Raw genomic sequence first — 13,783 nt, 5'->3', positions numbered from 1 at the left:
AAAATTTGGAGGAGAATTTTTCTTTATGTGAAGAAGCAGCTGGAACATATGGAACTGTTCAGTACACAGACAACATCTTGGCCGAGAGCTTGTGGGTCGCCAAGGATTTGAGTGTGGCACAGTGTTGGGAATTTGTTACAGAGCCACTTCCTCACCCTCCTTACCTGACAGTGTCCTTGAAACAGCTTAAGGAGGGCACAGGGTAAAGAAGGAACTTGAAACTGAGATGCAACACACAAAAAAATAACACAAAACAAAGCAACCAGAAACAAACAAACCAACCAAACAAACAAAGTTATAGTATACAGAAAGCAGCAGAAAAAACAGACTAGAAAGGAAACATTTGAAAACGCTGCATCGGTGTGTGAGGATAAAAAAAATTCAGCTTGAATTCAAAGTGGCAAGGGGACATTTAGGGCAACAAGAAGAGCTTCTACAGATGCATCAACAGCAGCCAAATAAACAAGGAAAATGGAGGTCTGTCATGGTGGCCAAGGGACAGGGAAAACAGAGAGAGCTGGGAAACCCAGCACTGCCTTTGTCTTCACAAGCAAGACCCCCAAGGCTCTGTGCCCAGAGGCAGCTTCAACAGAGAACAACTACAAAGAGTGGGAGAAGATTAAGTTGTGAGGACACAGAATCCAGCATAATTCTGCACTGAATTATACAAGTGACTACCTGCTACATGGAATAAGGGAAGTTCTTCTGAGACTCTGAGATTATAAAAGATCCAAAGGTGTACATTCCAGACAGAACCATGACAGAAATGTTTATTCAATGTATCTTAACTCACCCTTTTACAAACAAAAATTTTGCAGGTTTACCACACTAAATTATCTACTTTGAAATTTCCTTTTTTCTGGATCTCCGCCTTCTGTTGTATCCAATTATTCGGTTTCCTCTCATTCAACCTCCTAAATCAGTAGTTTCTGTGGAGGTGAAGGAAAGACAGGGCATAGAGATGCATTATGAAATACTGGAAAGTAATCCCAGCAACCTAAAACAGAACTGCAGGACTCTGCTGTCTACCTCAGTCCTCCTCACCCACTGCCTTTCAATGCCAACACTTGAATTTAACTGTTTTACATTGTTTGTCAGCTGGCAGACAGACTCAGTACACACACACTGACTGCCAGCCAGCCCATATGTAACTCTGGAATAGCCAAAGGATGTCTCCTACTTAGATATCAGAGGGAATGTGGAGCAAGGATAGAATTTCTGTGTTGTCCTAAAATCATTGTAATGGGGCAGGGAATACAAGGCTGCAAGAAAACAGATTTTGTTACATCTGCTCTTCACAGGATCCATATTTTCTTCATATCTTTTCCTCTTCCTGTAACTTCATCTTGCTAAACACAAACACAAGGGGAACAACATGTTGCCTAAATAATTATGGATGGAGACCTATGCTGAAAAATGGATATAATCATCCAACTCCTTGATTCTGGACATATGTCACATTGCTATATTTTCAGGCACTGGTATCAGCCTCTGTGCTGTATCTGACAGATACCTGGGTTCATTTGTTCTTAAAAAGAGTCCCTACAAAAAACAGTGGGGAAACCAGAACTGCTTTGTTGTGGTAGGCCAGAAAAATTCATTAGAATCAAACTCAATGCAAATGGTTCTTTGAGTTCAGTGGTCTTTGAGACAAACCAGGCTCAGTGCATTTTGCCAAATCCAAAGCACAGCTATGCAGGAAACCTGCTGAGATTTCTGCTGGATCTGATCCAAGCCCAGGGATCCTGTAAGATGTCAGTCCCATACACCAGGTCAGCCAGCTGGTTGCTCTGCCCTGAAGCAGGAGAGCACCTTCAGAGATGAACACTGAGTGCAAATAAACCATGAAAACTGCAAGAGCTGACCTAAATGTTTTGTGTACACCCCCAGGCATTCTCAGATAGTTCAACAGACTTTCTGACCCCCATGGACAGTGCTTTGCTTCAGTTTATTGTAAAATGTACTGATTACAAATGGATAAAATTACCTGATATTTTCAGACATCATATAATTTACATGCAAGCTTGTAAACTTTAACACTTAAAATCAACACAATTGGGTGGAGGCCTACAAGCTAAATATGATTAAATACAGAAGCATTTTTTTGTTGCTTCTTAGTAACTGTGTATTTAAAACAGGCTTCTGAACAGCCTGGAAAAAATCTGAGCTTCTGAATTTTTAGGAGAAACAAATCAACCAGAGAGACTGATCAAACCATAAGATATACCAATACCTAAAATTTATTGCTTTGGAGTTATTTTGCTTGCTTTTTAGCTTCACTTGAGAGAATAAGAATACACAGTTTCAGTCACGAGAGAAAAGTGGAATCCTCAAAACTTCCCGAACTTCACAGAGTCTGACATCATCTCTCTCGTTTTTGTATAAAAACCCCCAGTTTGGAAATGTAATCTCCTCCAAATTCAGCTCTGCAAGTGCTGTTAACTGTACATGCATAGATAATGCTGCACAGAAGTGTCACTTTTAATTTGTGCTGTGGCAGTAAATGATCCTGACTACTCATAGTTTACCTCTCTAGAGGACTGTCCCTCTTATCAAAAGCAGAGATTCCCATGGTCTCTCAGCAGCAGCAGGACTTCACCTGATTGACCTGCATCATTTCAAACCCTGACTGCTAATTAAACAATGAGCACACATGCCCCAGTCCTCACCTTGATCCTCCCGAACTTCGTTTGCTTCCTCCTCTCTTCTTCCCTCACCCTCCTCTCCTGCATCCCCTGCTGGGCTCAAACCTTCACTGGGTTCGTGAGCAGAGGGCTCAACACCCCCGCCCTCAGCAGACTCCTCAGCAGACTCCTCAGTGACTGAAACATGAGAAATTAGAAATACCAAAGAAAACTAATGTTACACATTTGCACTCAGCCTTTGCTTTCATGCAGCAGCTACAAACTCTAACCGAAGGCTGCAGTTGTTACTCACATGAGAAATCCCACACAATCTTCTCTAAGTGTTTATGATCAAGCTTGTATGGTATAGACTAAAATGATTCACAGTTGTATCTTATTATGCTACGCCAGATGAAACAGATCTATATGTATTGTGCAGGTTAGGAACAGACTTGGCAGTTCCAAACATCCAATACATGGAAAATCATAGGAAAGACAAACCAAACCAAAGCAAAACACAAAAACCTTAATATCACCACTTGATATTAAACCTGAAAAACCACGGTCACATAGTCAGAGCACAGAATTTCCAGATGTCCAGCAGAACAAACCTGCAACTGGTGGCATTTCCTCCTCTCCAGCTGCTGCTGCTGCTGCTGCCTCCGGGGAGGCTTCTCTGGGAGACAGGGGCTTTTCATCCTGGGAAGTCCTGGGTGTTAATTTGGTAATTTCTATTGCTTTCCATGTTGGTTCAACAGGTAATGGGACTTCCTCCTCTTCTTCTTCTTCTCCTTTTTCCTAGAAGAGAATTCAAGAAATCCATTATCTCATCCTATGGCTATTAGGGGAGTAACTAAGGTGATGGTTTTGTGTACTAAAACCTCCCTATTAGGGTTGAAAACGACACCTTTTAAAGGAATTTTTCCAGGTGGAGGAACTTCAGCAGCCACAAATCTTGGACAAGAACTACACTTAGAACCTTGATGAAGTCAGTTGACCATTACTAATGATTGACACTTCGCAGTTTGCCTTCTTTAAGGCAAAATTTTGTCTCTCCCTTAAACAGAATGGTTGGGAGGGGCCTGTCAACTATGGCTCCTCTTCAGTGCCTGCAAAGGAGACCTGATGCTTTGCCTGGTAGATGCTGCCCTGTCTGTCTCACACAGGAACAGAAACAAAAAACAGCTGTTTCTGCCTCAATCTTTGCCTAGGGAAGCCCTCTGAAAGAATCTAGGAAGCAATAAAGTACTGCACAAAGCTGATGGGTTTGAAATTCGAAGATAATTTTTTTTAATTCAAAAAATCATGTTTGATTTTATCCAAATATGGAAAGTCTTATAATGGAATCATTATCTGTATTCCCACCTAATTTCTTTGAATTTTTTTTGAAATGCACTTTGTTTTGCAACTACTTCAACTAAAGCAAAGGGGCAAAATTTAATCTTACTTTAGTGGCAGCACTGTCCCTTGCTTTACACATCTAATCCAACAATTCCCAACTAAACTGAGACTACCACATACACATCATTTTGCATAATTCTGTGAAGCTGATAATTAATTTGGGGATCTCTTGCTTTTAGCCAAAGAAGGTAAAACAGTCTCCAAGCTTTGCAAATCTCTATCACTATTGACAGGAGTTTGATAATTTTTATTTTATCCTTAAGAAATAATTGCTGAATCAGAGAATTTTCAAAAAGTGTGTAAGGGGAACTAATGTGTCAGCCAACAGAGGTAGCAAACTCTAAACTAAAATTTTATTTATTATTTATTTATTATATCTTGAAACCAAAACAGTAATATTAAGACATATTTCTTATTTCTATAGCTATTTTGCACCATATTAATCAGAAATGTTTCAAAACATTCATGCATGAAGGAGAAGGAAAAACAGGTCCTTATCCCAGCTGCTCCCTACAGTTATTAGAAGCTGTGGATATTATGCTCCTGACAGGACCAGGACAACAATACTTCAAAAACATGAATCTGCTGGAAATTACCATTTGTATGCATAGCACCAAGCAGCTCAGAAATACAAGGAGAAATATTTTTCTCTGTTTTCTGGTTTTCAGAACAAAGTGTAACGTACACAGGCTAAATGTACAGACAGATACATCTACATTCTTCTGTGGTTTGAGCCTTCAAATGTTTTGGGAAGGTCCTGATTCTCCTAAACTTTAAGAATAAATGATTCATGTGTGCAAGCACTGCAAAATCATACCTTGTACTTGCCAAAGCTTTCACAGTAGAGAAGGTAAAGAAAAAAGCAAAATGAAAAACCTCAGCTCTTAAAAATGCACAAGTTTCCACCCTTCTTTGGCTGGTAAGACCAACTTCAACATCAGTGTCTACAGGGCATTTTATAGATTACTCAACAACAGATTTGATTTACTGAGTTCTCTAATATTCAGAGAATATCAGAGAAACATTAATTTGAAGCATTGTCTCTTTTACCTGCTCCAGTTGTATGTATTCACCGTGCTGTTCACATCCAAAATCGAAGACGTATTTGCCACGACCTAAAGGCTGCATAAAGATACAAAAACGTCAGCAGAACTAAACAGTTCATTCTAGGCACAGAAATCTATAATATCCTTTATTACAAAATCCACACAGTAGTCAACAGCACTATAGTTTGAAAGCAAAGTTGCAGAGAAACTTGGCATTGTGTCCTACAGATTAATTCAGTTTTATGTGTTACATGTATGGCACAAGAAATAACATAGAAGATCAGGAGCCTGGCTTCTTATTTTAAGTGGAAACAGATCATATTAAGGCAATTCCATGCAAACTGTTCACATGAATAGGTAGTTTTGCTGCACACTTACCTTTCCATTGAAAAACCTGCCCAAAAACCTATGGTTTAGGTGGATAATTTCAGCTGGTCCTTCCTGGATTCCATTTACCCAACGACCAACATACTTAGATCCTGAGTCTTTATAGACATATACACCTTGCCCATGCCTACAGAGAAAAACATAATTTTGCTTTATGTCACTGCATACTAAGAATTAAGGATTGCTATTAAGGTATGAAGTTGTTATTTTTAAGGTATTAAAACTGTATTAATTAAGCAGCTGAAATTACTCAAACTGGACTAAATTGCAAGGTCACCCTTGGACTTGATTTGCTGCAGTCAGACGTGGTTTGAAAATCTTTGCTTTTTAATGCCATTGGGTGACTTGAAGAGCACAGAGAATGAAACAAACCTCTTGTGGTTAAACCACTCTCCAGTGTAGGTGTCTCCATTTGCATACAGATATTCTCCATGGCCCTGTCTCTGGTCATCCACCCAGTCTCCTTTGATGACAAGAGGATACAAACAGCGTGAGATGTGGTTTATTTCCTGGTGTGATATAGTGGTCAGTTGGTAAAGTCATCACACAATTATTAGAGAAGGAAAAGAAAGCTACGACACCACTGTAGTTCCTTACTATTCCTTAAGCCCCTCCTCACTCTAAACCCCTCCTCTTTTCTCATCAGTCTGTCACATATATTCATGCTGCTGCCTGACCTCCATTTCCCTTTGCCCATCACGGTGTGTCTCCATTATCATTATGAACACAGGAGGCCATGTAACAACCTGCCCCTACGTTTAAACTGGGTAATGTAGTACAACTGCACTAGACAATGTGACATTTCCACACAAATTTAAAGGGTAATTACTTTAATTTGACTCATTTGCTGAAGCGGTCCTGTCACACAGGGGGCACGTACACTCAAAAGGATGCTAGACTGCGTGTCATATTATTCTTCTATTCAAACTTAATGTTATTAAATAAAAAAAGGTAAAAATCACAGCTGCATACGCTTCTGCAAGGCAAGATTAGGCTGCTCTTTTTGCTCTCAGCTTCTAGCTCTCATAACAGGAATATTTTTTCTTGTCTAGCTTAGAAAAAAAGGGGGGAAATACTATCTCTTGAACCTTGACTGATATTCAGAGTTTTTCAGGTACACTCCCGCAAGCAGGGAAACAACGTGACTTTAAACTACTTCAACCTTCAGAGACATCCCAATCCCTGAGTAAGGGCTGTAATAAACAGAATATTTTTTTAAGGATGGACCTAACAGACTCCTAAAATACTTTATACTGAACACATCTGTGGTTCAAATTAGCACCCAGGAATAAGGAACTATGCTCTCTGCTATGAGGATTGCACTTATTTGCAAAAGATACTTAATATTTCTCAGGACGTGGAACACCCCACTTCAAAGGAGGATATGAAAAGAATAAACCACTAATAAATATCACACTTATCACAATAATATATCTTAAATCCCCATAAATAAACCCCAATCTTCTCAGAGCCATTACTAAAGAAGGAATGAAAGGAAAACATCTTGTAGCAAATGCAGCATCTTAAAGTAAGGCATTCTCCAATTCACTATCTCTATGCATTTGGGGGAGGAGGGGTGAATGTGTCCTTGTGGTAACAGAAATCCTTGCAACTGTGCTCGGTGTTTTACCTGAATATTTTGATCCATCCGGATAAAAAAAGATACCCTTGCCGTGCTTTTTGTTTTGAAGGTAGTTTCCAGTGTAGAGAGCGCCGCTCTTAAACCTGTAGGTCCCCTGGAACACATTTGGCACAGACAAAACACTTGTCAGCGCTCACTCTTGTTTCAGTCCAGTGCCCAAACTCACACCACGGAGGAACGCAACCACAACCAAGGGTCGGTGTCTTACTCGGCCGCTCCTCAAACCATGCTCGTATTCCCCCTCGTACGTGTCCCCGTTGGGCAGCCGAGCTTTTCCATAGCCGTGCCGCTCCCCTTCGGCGTTGCGATCGCCGTCGTATTCCTGCTCAAACGCGGGAAGAGAATGGGTGAGAGGGCTGGACTGGACTGAGTCCGACAGAGGGAAACGGGCGTGTGAGGAAAGCTGCCCCAGCCCGGCTCAGGCTCCGGTGCCGCGGGAGCGCTGCGGGCGCGACCCGCCCGGCCTCCCTATTCCCTTTCCCGCAGCCCCGGCCCGCGGCGCTGGAGCCGCTCCCGCCCGCTTTCCCCCCGGCCCCGGCTCCATCCTGGCGGACCCCCACGCCGGCCTCGCCCTCCTCGGCTTCGTCCTGCTCCTCGGAGCCCAGGTCCGACATGGCCGCGAGTCGCCGTCGCCGTGACAACCGGAGCCGCCACCGGGGCCGAGCGCGGCCGGGCCGCCCCTCACGGCTGGGCCGCGCCTGGAGACCCCGGAGCCCGGCCGAGGGACTGGGTCTAGTCTAGGGGAAAAAAAAAACCACACTGAGAGAAGATCTCATCCATACATTTAAATATCCCCAAGGGGATGGTGCCAGGCTCTTCTCGGTGGTGCCCAGCGACAGCAAGAGGAGCAATGGCCATAAGCTAAAACACAACAAGGTCCTCCTCAACACGAGGGAGAGCAAGAGGAATGGACTTATTATGCAGGAAATTCTCCGTATTCTGGCTTTTTCCCAAGCCCCTCCACTCAGTCGGCCTCGGCAGTGACCTACGTAACTCCCGTGGCCAAGTTCAGCCACCTCAGACAGTGAAGAGCCTCCCATACTAATACAATTACAGATAAATCAGTGCAGGCAGGGAAGAGAAGGGCTCTCCTTCCTCAAAAGACCAAGAAGAACGAAAGGGAGAAGCTCATGAGGAAAAGGAGAGAGTACAGTACATCACAATTCCCCCCCCCGTCTGTATTAATCAGCAATAATACCCCAAATGACAAAGACTTGATTTGTATTTTATGTCACATTTTTTGTGTTTTATTTGTGAGCTGCGGTATTCAAAACTAATCACTCTTTAAAGAGATTTGATTTGCCTCAATGCAAAGCAGTGCTTTCTGACTCTTTGCAGAGGAAAACGCCCTGAAACTCTGCCTTTGCGAAGGGAACTGATGACGACTGCATTCCAGCTCCTGCCTGCCTCCCGCAGATGTTGAGGACAGGTTGTCTTGCTGAATGCAAGTTGTATTTCACTCCTCTGCAAAGCAGCAGCTTCACAGAGCTTGCTAGAGCTTGGCAGGACTCGGGGCGGGCCAGTGATACAGGAGTCAGGCAAATCACCTCACTATCCTTTTGCACAGTAATTTAATGGCTGAGGTTTCCCAGGAGGAGCCAGGCGAGGATATGTGTGGTGAAAAGCAGCAAGGCATCCAGGCACTGGGCAGGAAAGGTGACATTTCTGAGGCAGGCAGCAAAAGGAGTGGCAAGTGGTAGGAAAACAGGTGGAGGTCACCTTATACCCACCCCAAGTCAAAGCTTTACCACACAAACCAGAAGAAAAACAGAGTCATCTCTATACAAAGATACACCATGTTCAGGTAAGTTTCTTTGTTTTCATAGGTAGGAATCAAAATAGCCAGTATTTAGATAATAAATAAATAGTAATAAAGTGTCACTTCTATGGCACGTGTGTCTTTTTTTTCAGTTGGGCAAAGATGAAAAAGGAAGAGACTATTGCTAAATACCTCCATGTTCGTAGGAACCATGTGGGCTTCCATGTCACTAATTTGAGAACACTTTCCCTTTGAAACAACTAAGAACACTGAAATTAAACTTTGTCAGCTGGCAGGGCATTAAGAAGCCATACATTTATTGACTCAAAACTGTGTGGTTATTTCTCCTTCCTGCACATTCCCAGCACTTGACTAGGGAAGCATAATTTACATAATGCTGCACTGTTAATAAGCAACTGCAGAATGTGCAAATTAATGCCCTGACTGCTCACATCCTGCAGAACTGACAGGAGTGCACACTATCTGAAGCATAATCTGTGCAGTTTCTTCTTTCTTGCTCTTGCTCTGTTTCTTCTTGCACCCAAGGTTGGCTACATTCTTTTCTCTACAATGAGGCGATGTCTCTAATTATAAAACTGGTCACTTGGTCTGTGAGTGGCATATTCATTCTAAGCAGACACTGAGGCTCAGGGTTATAAGGGAAAATATGTTTGGAATGCATGTGGAGGTGCTCCCTGTTAAACTCAATGATAAAAATAACCAGACATGTCTTTTGACCTCTAAGGTGACGTAGCCCAGGGGACAGCTGTGACACAAACAGGAGGCAGTGACAAGCCACCAGAGTCACTCCCCTGGACGATCACTAATAATGATCATTAACTGCTCTTGCTTATTGTTTCAGAGCTCCGAAGGAAGAAGAGGGCCTGAAGGAGCAATAGCTCAATTTTCTTGGGAAACAGCCAAGAACTATTTCTTTTTAAAAGTAAAGCTGCTCAGAACCCAGAAGTGGCACACAGCACAAATGTCTGTATGTCAGGATCACATAATCTTACTTAAATGAGGGAGGCATCATTTAAAGTTTTCTAGAAACTGTCTTGTGAGGACAACTACAGCTTATAAGGATACATATAATTAATGTCAAGAAGGATTGATTGTGTAGTTTCTGGTCTTCCACTTGCATTTGGGTGTGTTGGAATGTCACATTAAAGTTAAGCTTCAAGTATGTGACTACTGAAAGGAGGGTTGCTTTCTTACTGCTTTCTTACTTCCTTACTTTCCTGTTTTTTCCTTTTCTGTCAAAGGACCAACATAATACTATAAATATTCTTAAGGTCCTGCTGATCTTGTATATAAATTTCATTTATCCAAAGTCCTGAGAGCGTAAGTGTTTGTACTGGGAAGACAGTGATGTAGGGAAGTTGAGCACAAGACCCCATAAGGTGCCTCCTGTGGGAAAGGACAGCCCTGGATGTCTTTTTATCCTGCCTTGCAGGTCCTCACTCTCAACTGAACCAGAGAGCTCTGTAGGGAGGAATGGCCAAAAAGCATTTTTAAAGCCAGTTGTGCTCCTGGCTTTTCTCAGACTTTAGCCTGTGTCAGGAGTGGGGAGATTTTCAGCAGTGCAGAGGTTTTGCAGGGAAGGTGCTGCTGTGCCAGGTCTGGGCTCGGGGCTCCTTCCAGCACTGCCAAGCTTTGAAAACACACATTGCACAGTGAACACTGGAAATCACAGGACTATTTGTTCACCTCTACATTGCAATCAGTGTCTCTCTTCCAAGGGATGATAAAAATACAGCAGGGTGCACACATGACCTCTGATGTGGTGAAGGCAGTGTGCTGCTTAATTCACACTTGGTGCACTTTGGAATTCCTGCCTGCAGGAGCTGGCTGCTCTCTGCCCCTTTCCTACCATACATCCTTCTTCCAGGGGCAATGCCTCTGGGAACCAGCTTTTCTCCACCCAGCCTGCAATGTGGCTCTAGGGAGCCACCTTTTCAAATTCTGCCATCAAAATTAATAGGAAGAGTGGAGATAATTTGCCTGATTCACAGGTTGGTTTCCTCACTTCACATATTATTCAGTTGTTACTGACAGAGCTGGTTGCTCTGTGAGGGCCAGTCCCTGGCACTCAAGTCAGCTGGAGTTTAGCTCTGGGCTAAATTAGAGATGCAAATGAGCTTTCATTGCTTATGGTAGGGCAGACCTGGGCAGGATTATGTCTTTTGACAGGACTTTAAAGAACAGAAATCTGTAGGTAAATATTTTGCTATCTCTTTCTCCTTATAACAGCTAAAACCACAGTCAAGAGTAATGCGTGGTCAGTATCAGATACTTGCAAAGTGTAAACAGGAGCTGTCAGGAAAATCTTAATGAAGTCAGCTTTCTTCCTCCTGAAACTTAAATATAAACCAGGTTGTTTTTATCAGCCCTTTGGAGGAAAACTGTGGGATAAGAGAATTAAAATAATATCCAAAGGGCAGTCCTTGTTTGGGAACACATATTCCAGTCTTTTTAATATTCTGTGATAAATACTATCAGACACACTTAAAATATTTTCTTAGATTAAGGGAGAAAACAGTGGACAAAGTGGAATTTACTGTCACTAACTTCCATATATTGGGTTTTTTCCCTCCAATTCAGATTTAAGCAAGATTCTTATATGTCAAAATCCTTTGCAAAATGGGAACTTCTCTCCATGTGGCTCTTTTTAAGCTCTTTACAGGCAAAATGAAATGTGCTTACTCTGTATAAAGATAGCCTCTTTTTGTGCTAATAACCAGCCAGAAAAACAAGTAAATGACCTTTCAAACCACTCAGTTTACAAGTGCCTCCTCCAAGTATGGTTAACATTGGGATATCCTTAAAGCAGGATCATTCAAAAAGCAGAGGTTGTGTGAAAGCCATTCTTGAAATAGGGATAAAACTTTTTGGTATCTTGGCGAAATAAGACCTTTCAGTTTCCTCCTGCAGAATATCCAAGGGCAAGTGTTCTCCTGTATTTATATCCTGCCTCCCAATTCTCTGACCTCACTGCTCAGTTTGAAGGACAGACTGCATTCCATTCTTCAGACATCTGGAAAAACTGTCAAGTTTCTCCTTTTACCTAAGGGGTTTCCCCTTCCACTAAAGTGCAATAGGGACATATACAGGTCACTTTGATTCCATTTAGGAAATTGTTGCTAATGTCTTTTCTCAAGATTTCTATGACAATCAGAATCACTACTGCTACCAAGAAAGCAGTTGGCATTCATGAGATAAAATAATATCTTATGGCCAGTATAAGAATAAAGCAGCATTAATATTACATTTTTCTCTACTTTTCTCTAGAAGTTGTTTCATTAAATAACCAACCACTCAAAGCTAAGCTTCTTTATTCAGGCATAGCTTGTAAGGACATAAAGTTTAAGCAGCCCAATCCTTTCGTCTATACCACCTGAAGTCCTAATCTGGTAATTCAGAATGAATTCAATAGAGAATAATGAAATGATTGAGATAGATGGGACTACTTTGGTGCCTCCTCATTCCTGTCAGCTCAAATACCTTTGTACTTCATCTCCTTATTCCTGACTTGCAAGGCAATTGCTGTAGTGTAAGCTCTCTGTTCTTGTCTGCTTTCTATTTTACCATGGTATTTGTAACTGTTCTGGTATTTGACTTCTATTAAAATATGCTTCAGTCCTCCCTTCTCATATAACTACCCTCCAGTGATCAAGTTTGCAAGCAAGGAGAAAGGAAATCTGTCAGTAGCCTACCTGCCTATTTCACCTTGTTTACTCCTCAGCAATAATTTCTGCAGCCATATCTTGCATTTCCACTCCGTTCTCCAGGAAAATTAAGACTAGAAATAAGGGCAAAGTAACAAGAGAAACTATCCCACTTCCTGCTGGAAGCAGAATTAGATTCTTCAAGATAAGTTCCTCAAAATAGATTTGTATTTTGTGATGAAAGATGCTCTACATATCGTTTCACAGATTCCAATGACAGCTTGGTTGTATTTTGGTTTTGTTTCTGTTTTTGCTGTTTGTTTGCTTGTTTTTTAAATTCTGCATTCTCAGAACATTGTTTTCATTTTTCTTTGAGTCTATATTTTATTTTGGGTCTCTAACCAAGGAACCTCCATCCTCTCTACAGGGGCTGCTGATTCCAGAAGCCAGAGGTCACATGAAGCAGCTCTGCCCAGGGCTCCCTCCAGCAGATCCTACCCCCATAGACACCACTGCTGCTATAATCTCTTCTTTTACAGATCTTTCCTTAGACAGCATGAGGTGATTTAACAGTCAGACTCTCCAGCCCTCTGGAAAGCCTTGGGGAGAGTCAGAGCAGCACACTGCCAGCACCACTGACCTCATTTTTCTGAATGGAACCGGAGACAGAAAGGCAGCTCACAGGGTTCAAATAAATGCCATCATTCCTAAATGTCTCCTGCAGTCAGAGCAATATCCATCTTTATGTAGGCAGCCTGGAGGCAGTTTTACTGCCCCTCCCTCTCCATGTTCCACATGCTAAATGTTTTTTTTCTTCATAAGTAGCCATTAGTACTCAGGTACAGCCTTGCTCTGTCTGTGGAAAAGCCTGTGCTGGCCCAGTGCTCTTGTCCACTGGTCTCTTTACCTAAAGCTTCTGCCTGGTGATTCTCACTGGATTTCTGTCAAGCTGCATGCAAAGAAAGAACCAGTCTGGAAACTCTGGAGACATATTAGTGTGGCACTGTGCCAGCACTAAAATTTATCATAACGGGTAGGACATAATGTGCTAAATCAGCTAGAGAGCTTCCAACACAGCTGGATTACCTCCAGCCCGTCCCAAGTGTGGCCACAGCAGGGCTATACCCATCTACATACAGGCATAGCCTTTTTTAGGCTCTTTTGGATATTTTTTTTTTCTGTCTGCCAAAGCTCGAGGGCAGGTTATATTTGGATTGCACCCAGTGTTGATGTGAATTGCTTATACAATATCCCAGCTG

General features: G+C 42.2%; 1 protein-coding gene across 2 annotated transcripts; it reads right to left on the bottom strand.

Annotated features, from left to right (window-relative positions):
• Positions 1-748: 748 nt before the first annotated feature.
• RSPH1 (radial spoke head component 1) lies at positions 749-7,769 on the bottom strand. 2 transcript variants are annotated; one of them, XR_003535130.1, is made up of 9 exons: positions 7,655-7,769; positions 7,309-7,422; positions 7,089-7,194; positions 5,831-5,921; positions 5,450-5,585; positions 5,076-5,147; positions 3,236-3,422; positions 2,670-2,811; positions 749-929 (listed from the first exon to the last, which is right to left on the bottom strand). XR_003535130.1 is itself a non-coding variant. In XM_027689128.1 (9 exons), the coding sequence occupies exons 1-9, from the start codon at positions 7,712-7,714 to the stop codon at positions 907-909; spliced, it is 942 nt and encodes a 313-aa protein (XP_027544929.1). In that variant the 5' UTR covers positions 7,715-7,769; the 3' UTR covers positions 749-906. The 2 variants fall into 2 exon arrangements, 1 of the variants encoding a protein (XP_027544929.1); XM_027689128.1 differs by having other exon boundaries at positions 2,670-2,822.
• Between the last annotated feature and the right edge of the window lie 6,014 nt (positions 7,770-13,783).

Source organism: Neopelma chrysocephalum, unplaced genomic scaffold (genome assembly GCF_003984885.1).
Source record: "Neopelma chrysocephalum unplaced genomic scaffold, ASM398488v2 Primary Assembly neopelma1_76, whole genome shotgun sequence".
Lineage (NCBI taxonomy): Eukaryota > Metazoa > Chordata > Aves > Passeriformes > Pipridae > Neopelma > Neopelma chrysocephalum.
Note: the sequence above shows the minus strand (reverse complement) of the source record. Positions and strands in the feature narration are given on the sequence as shown.

Coding starts and splice junctions, on each gene's coding strand:
- RSPH1 (XM_027689128.1), bottom strand. CDS start 7,714: ATGTCGGACCTGGGCTCCGAGGAGCAGGACGAAGCCGAGGAGGGCGAG. Junction 7,195..7,308: donor ATGGTTTGAGGAGCGGCCGA/GTAAGACACCGA, acceptor AATGTGTTCCAG/GGGACCTACAGGTTTAAGAG. Junction 5,148..5,449: donor GCAGGTTTTTCAATGGAAAG/GTAAGTGTGCAG, acceptor ATCTTTATGCAG/CCTTTAGGTCGTGGCAAATA.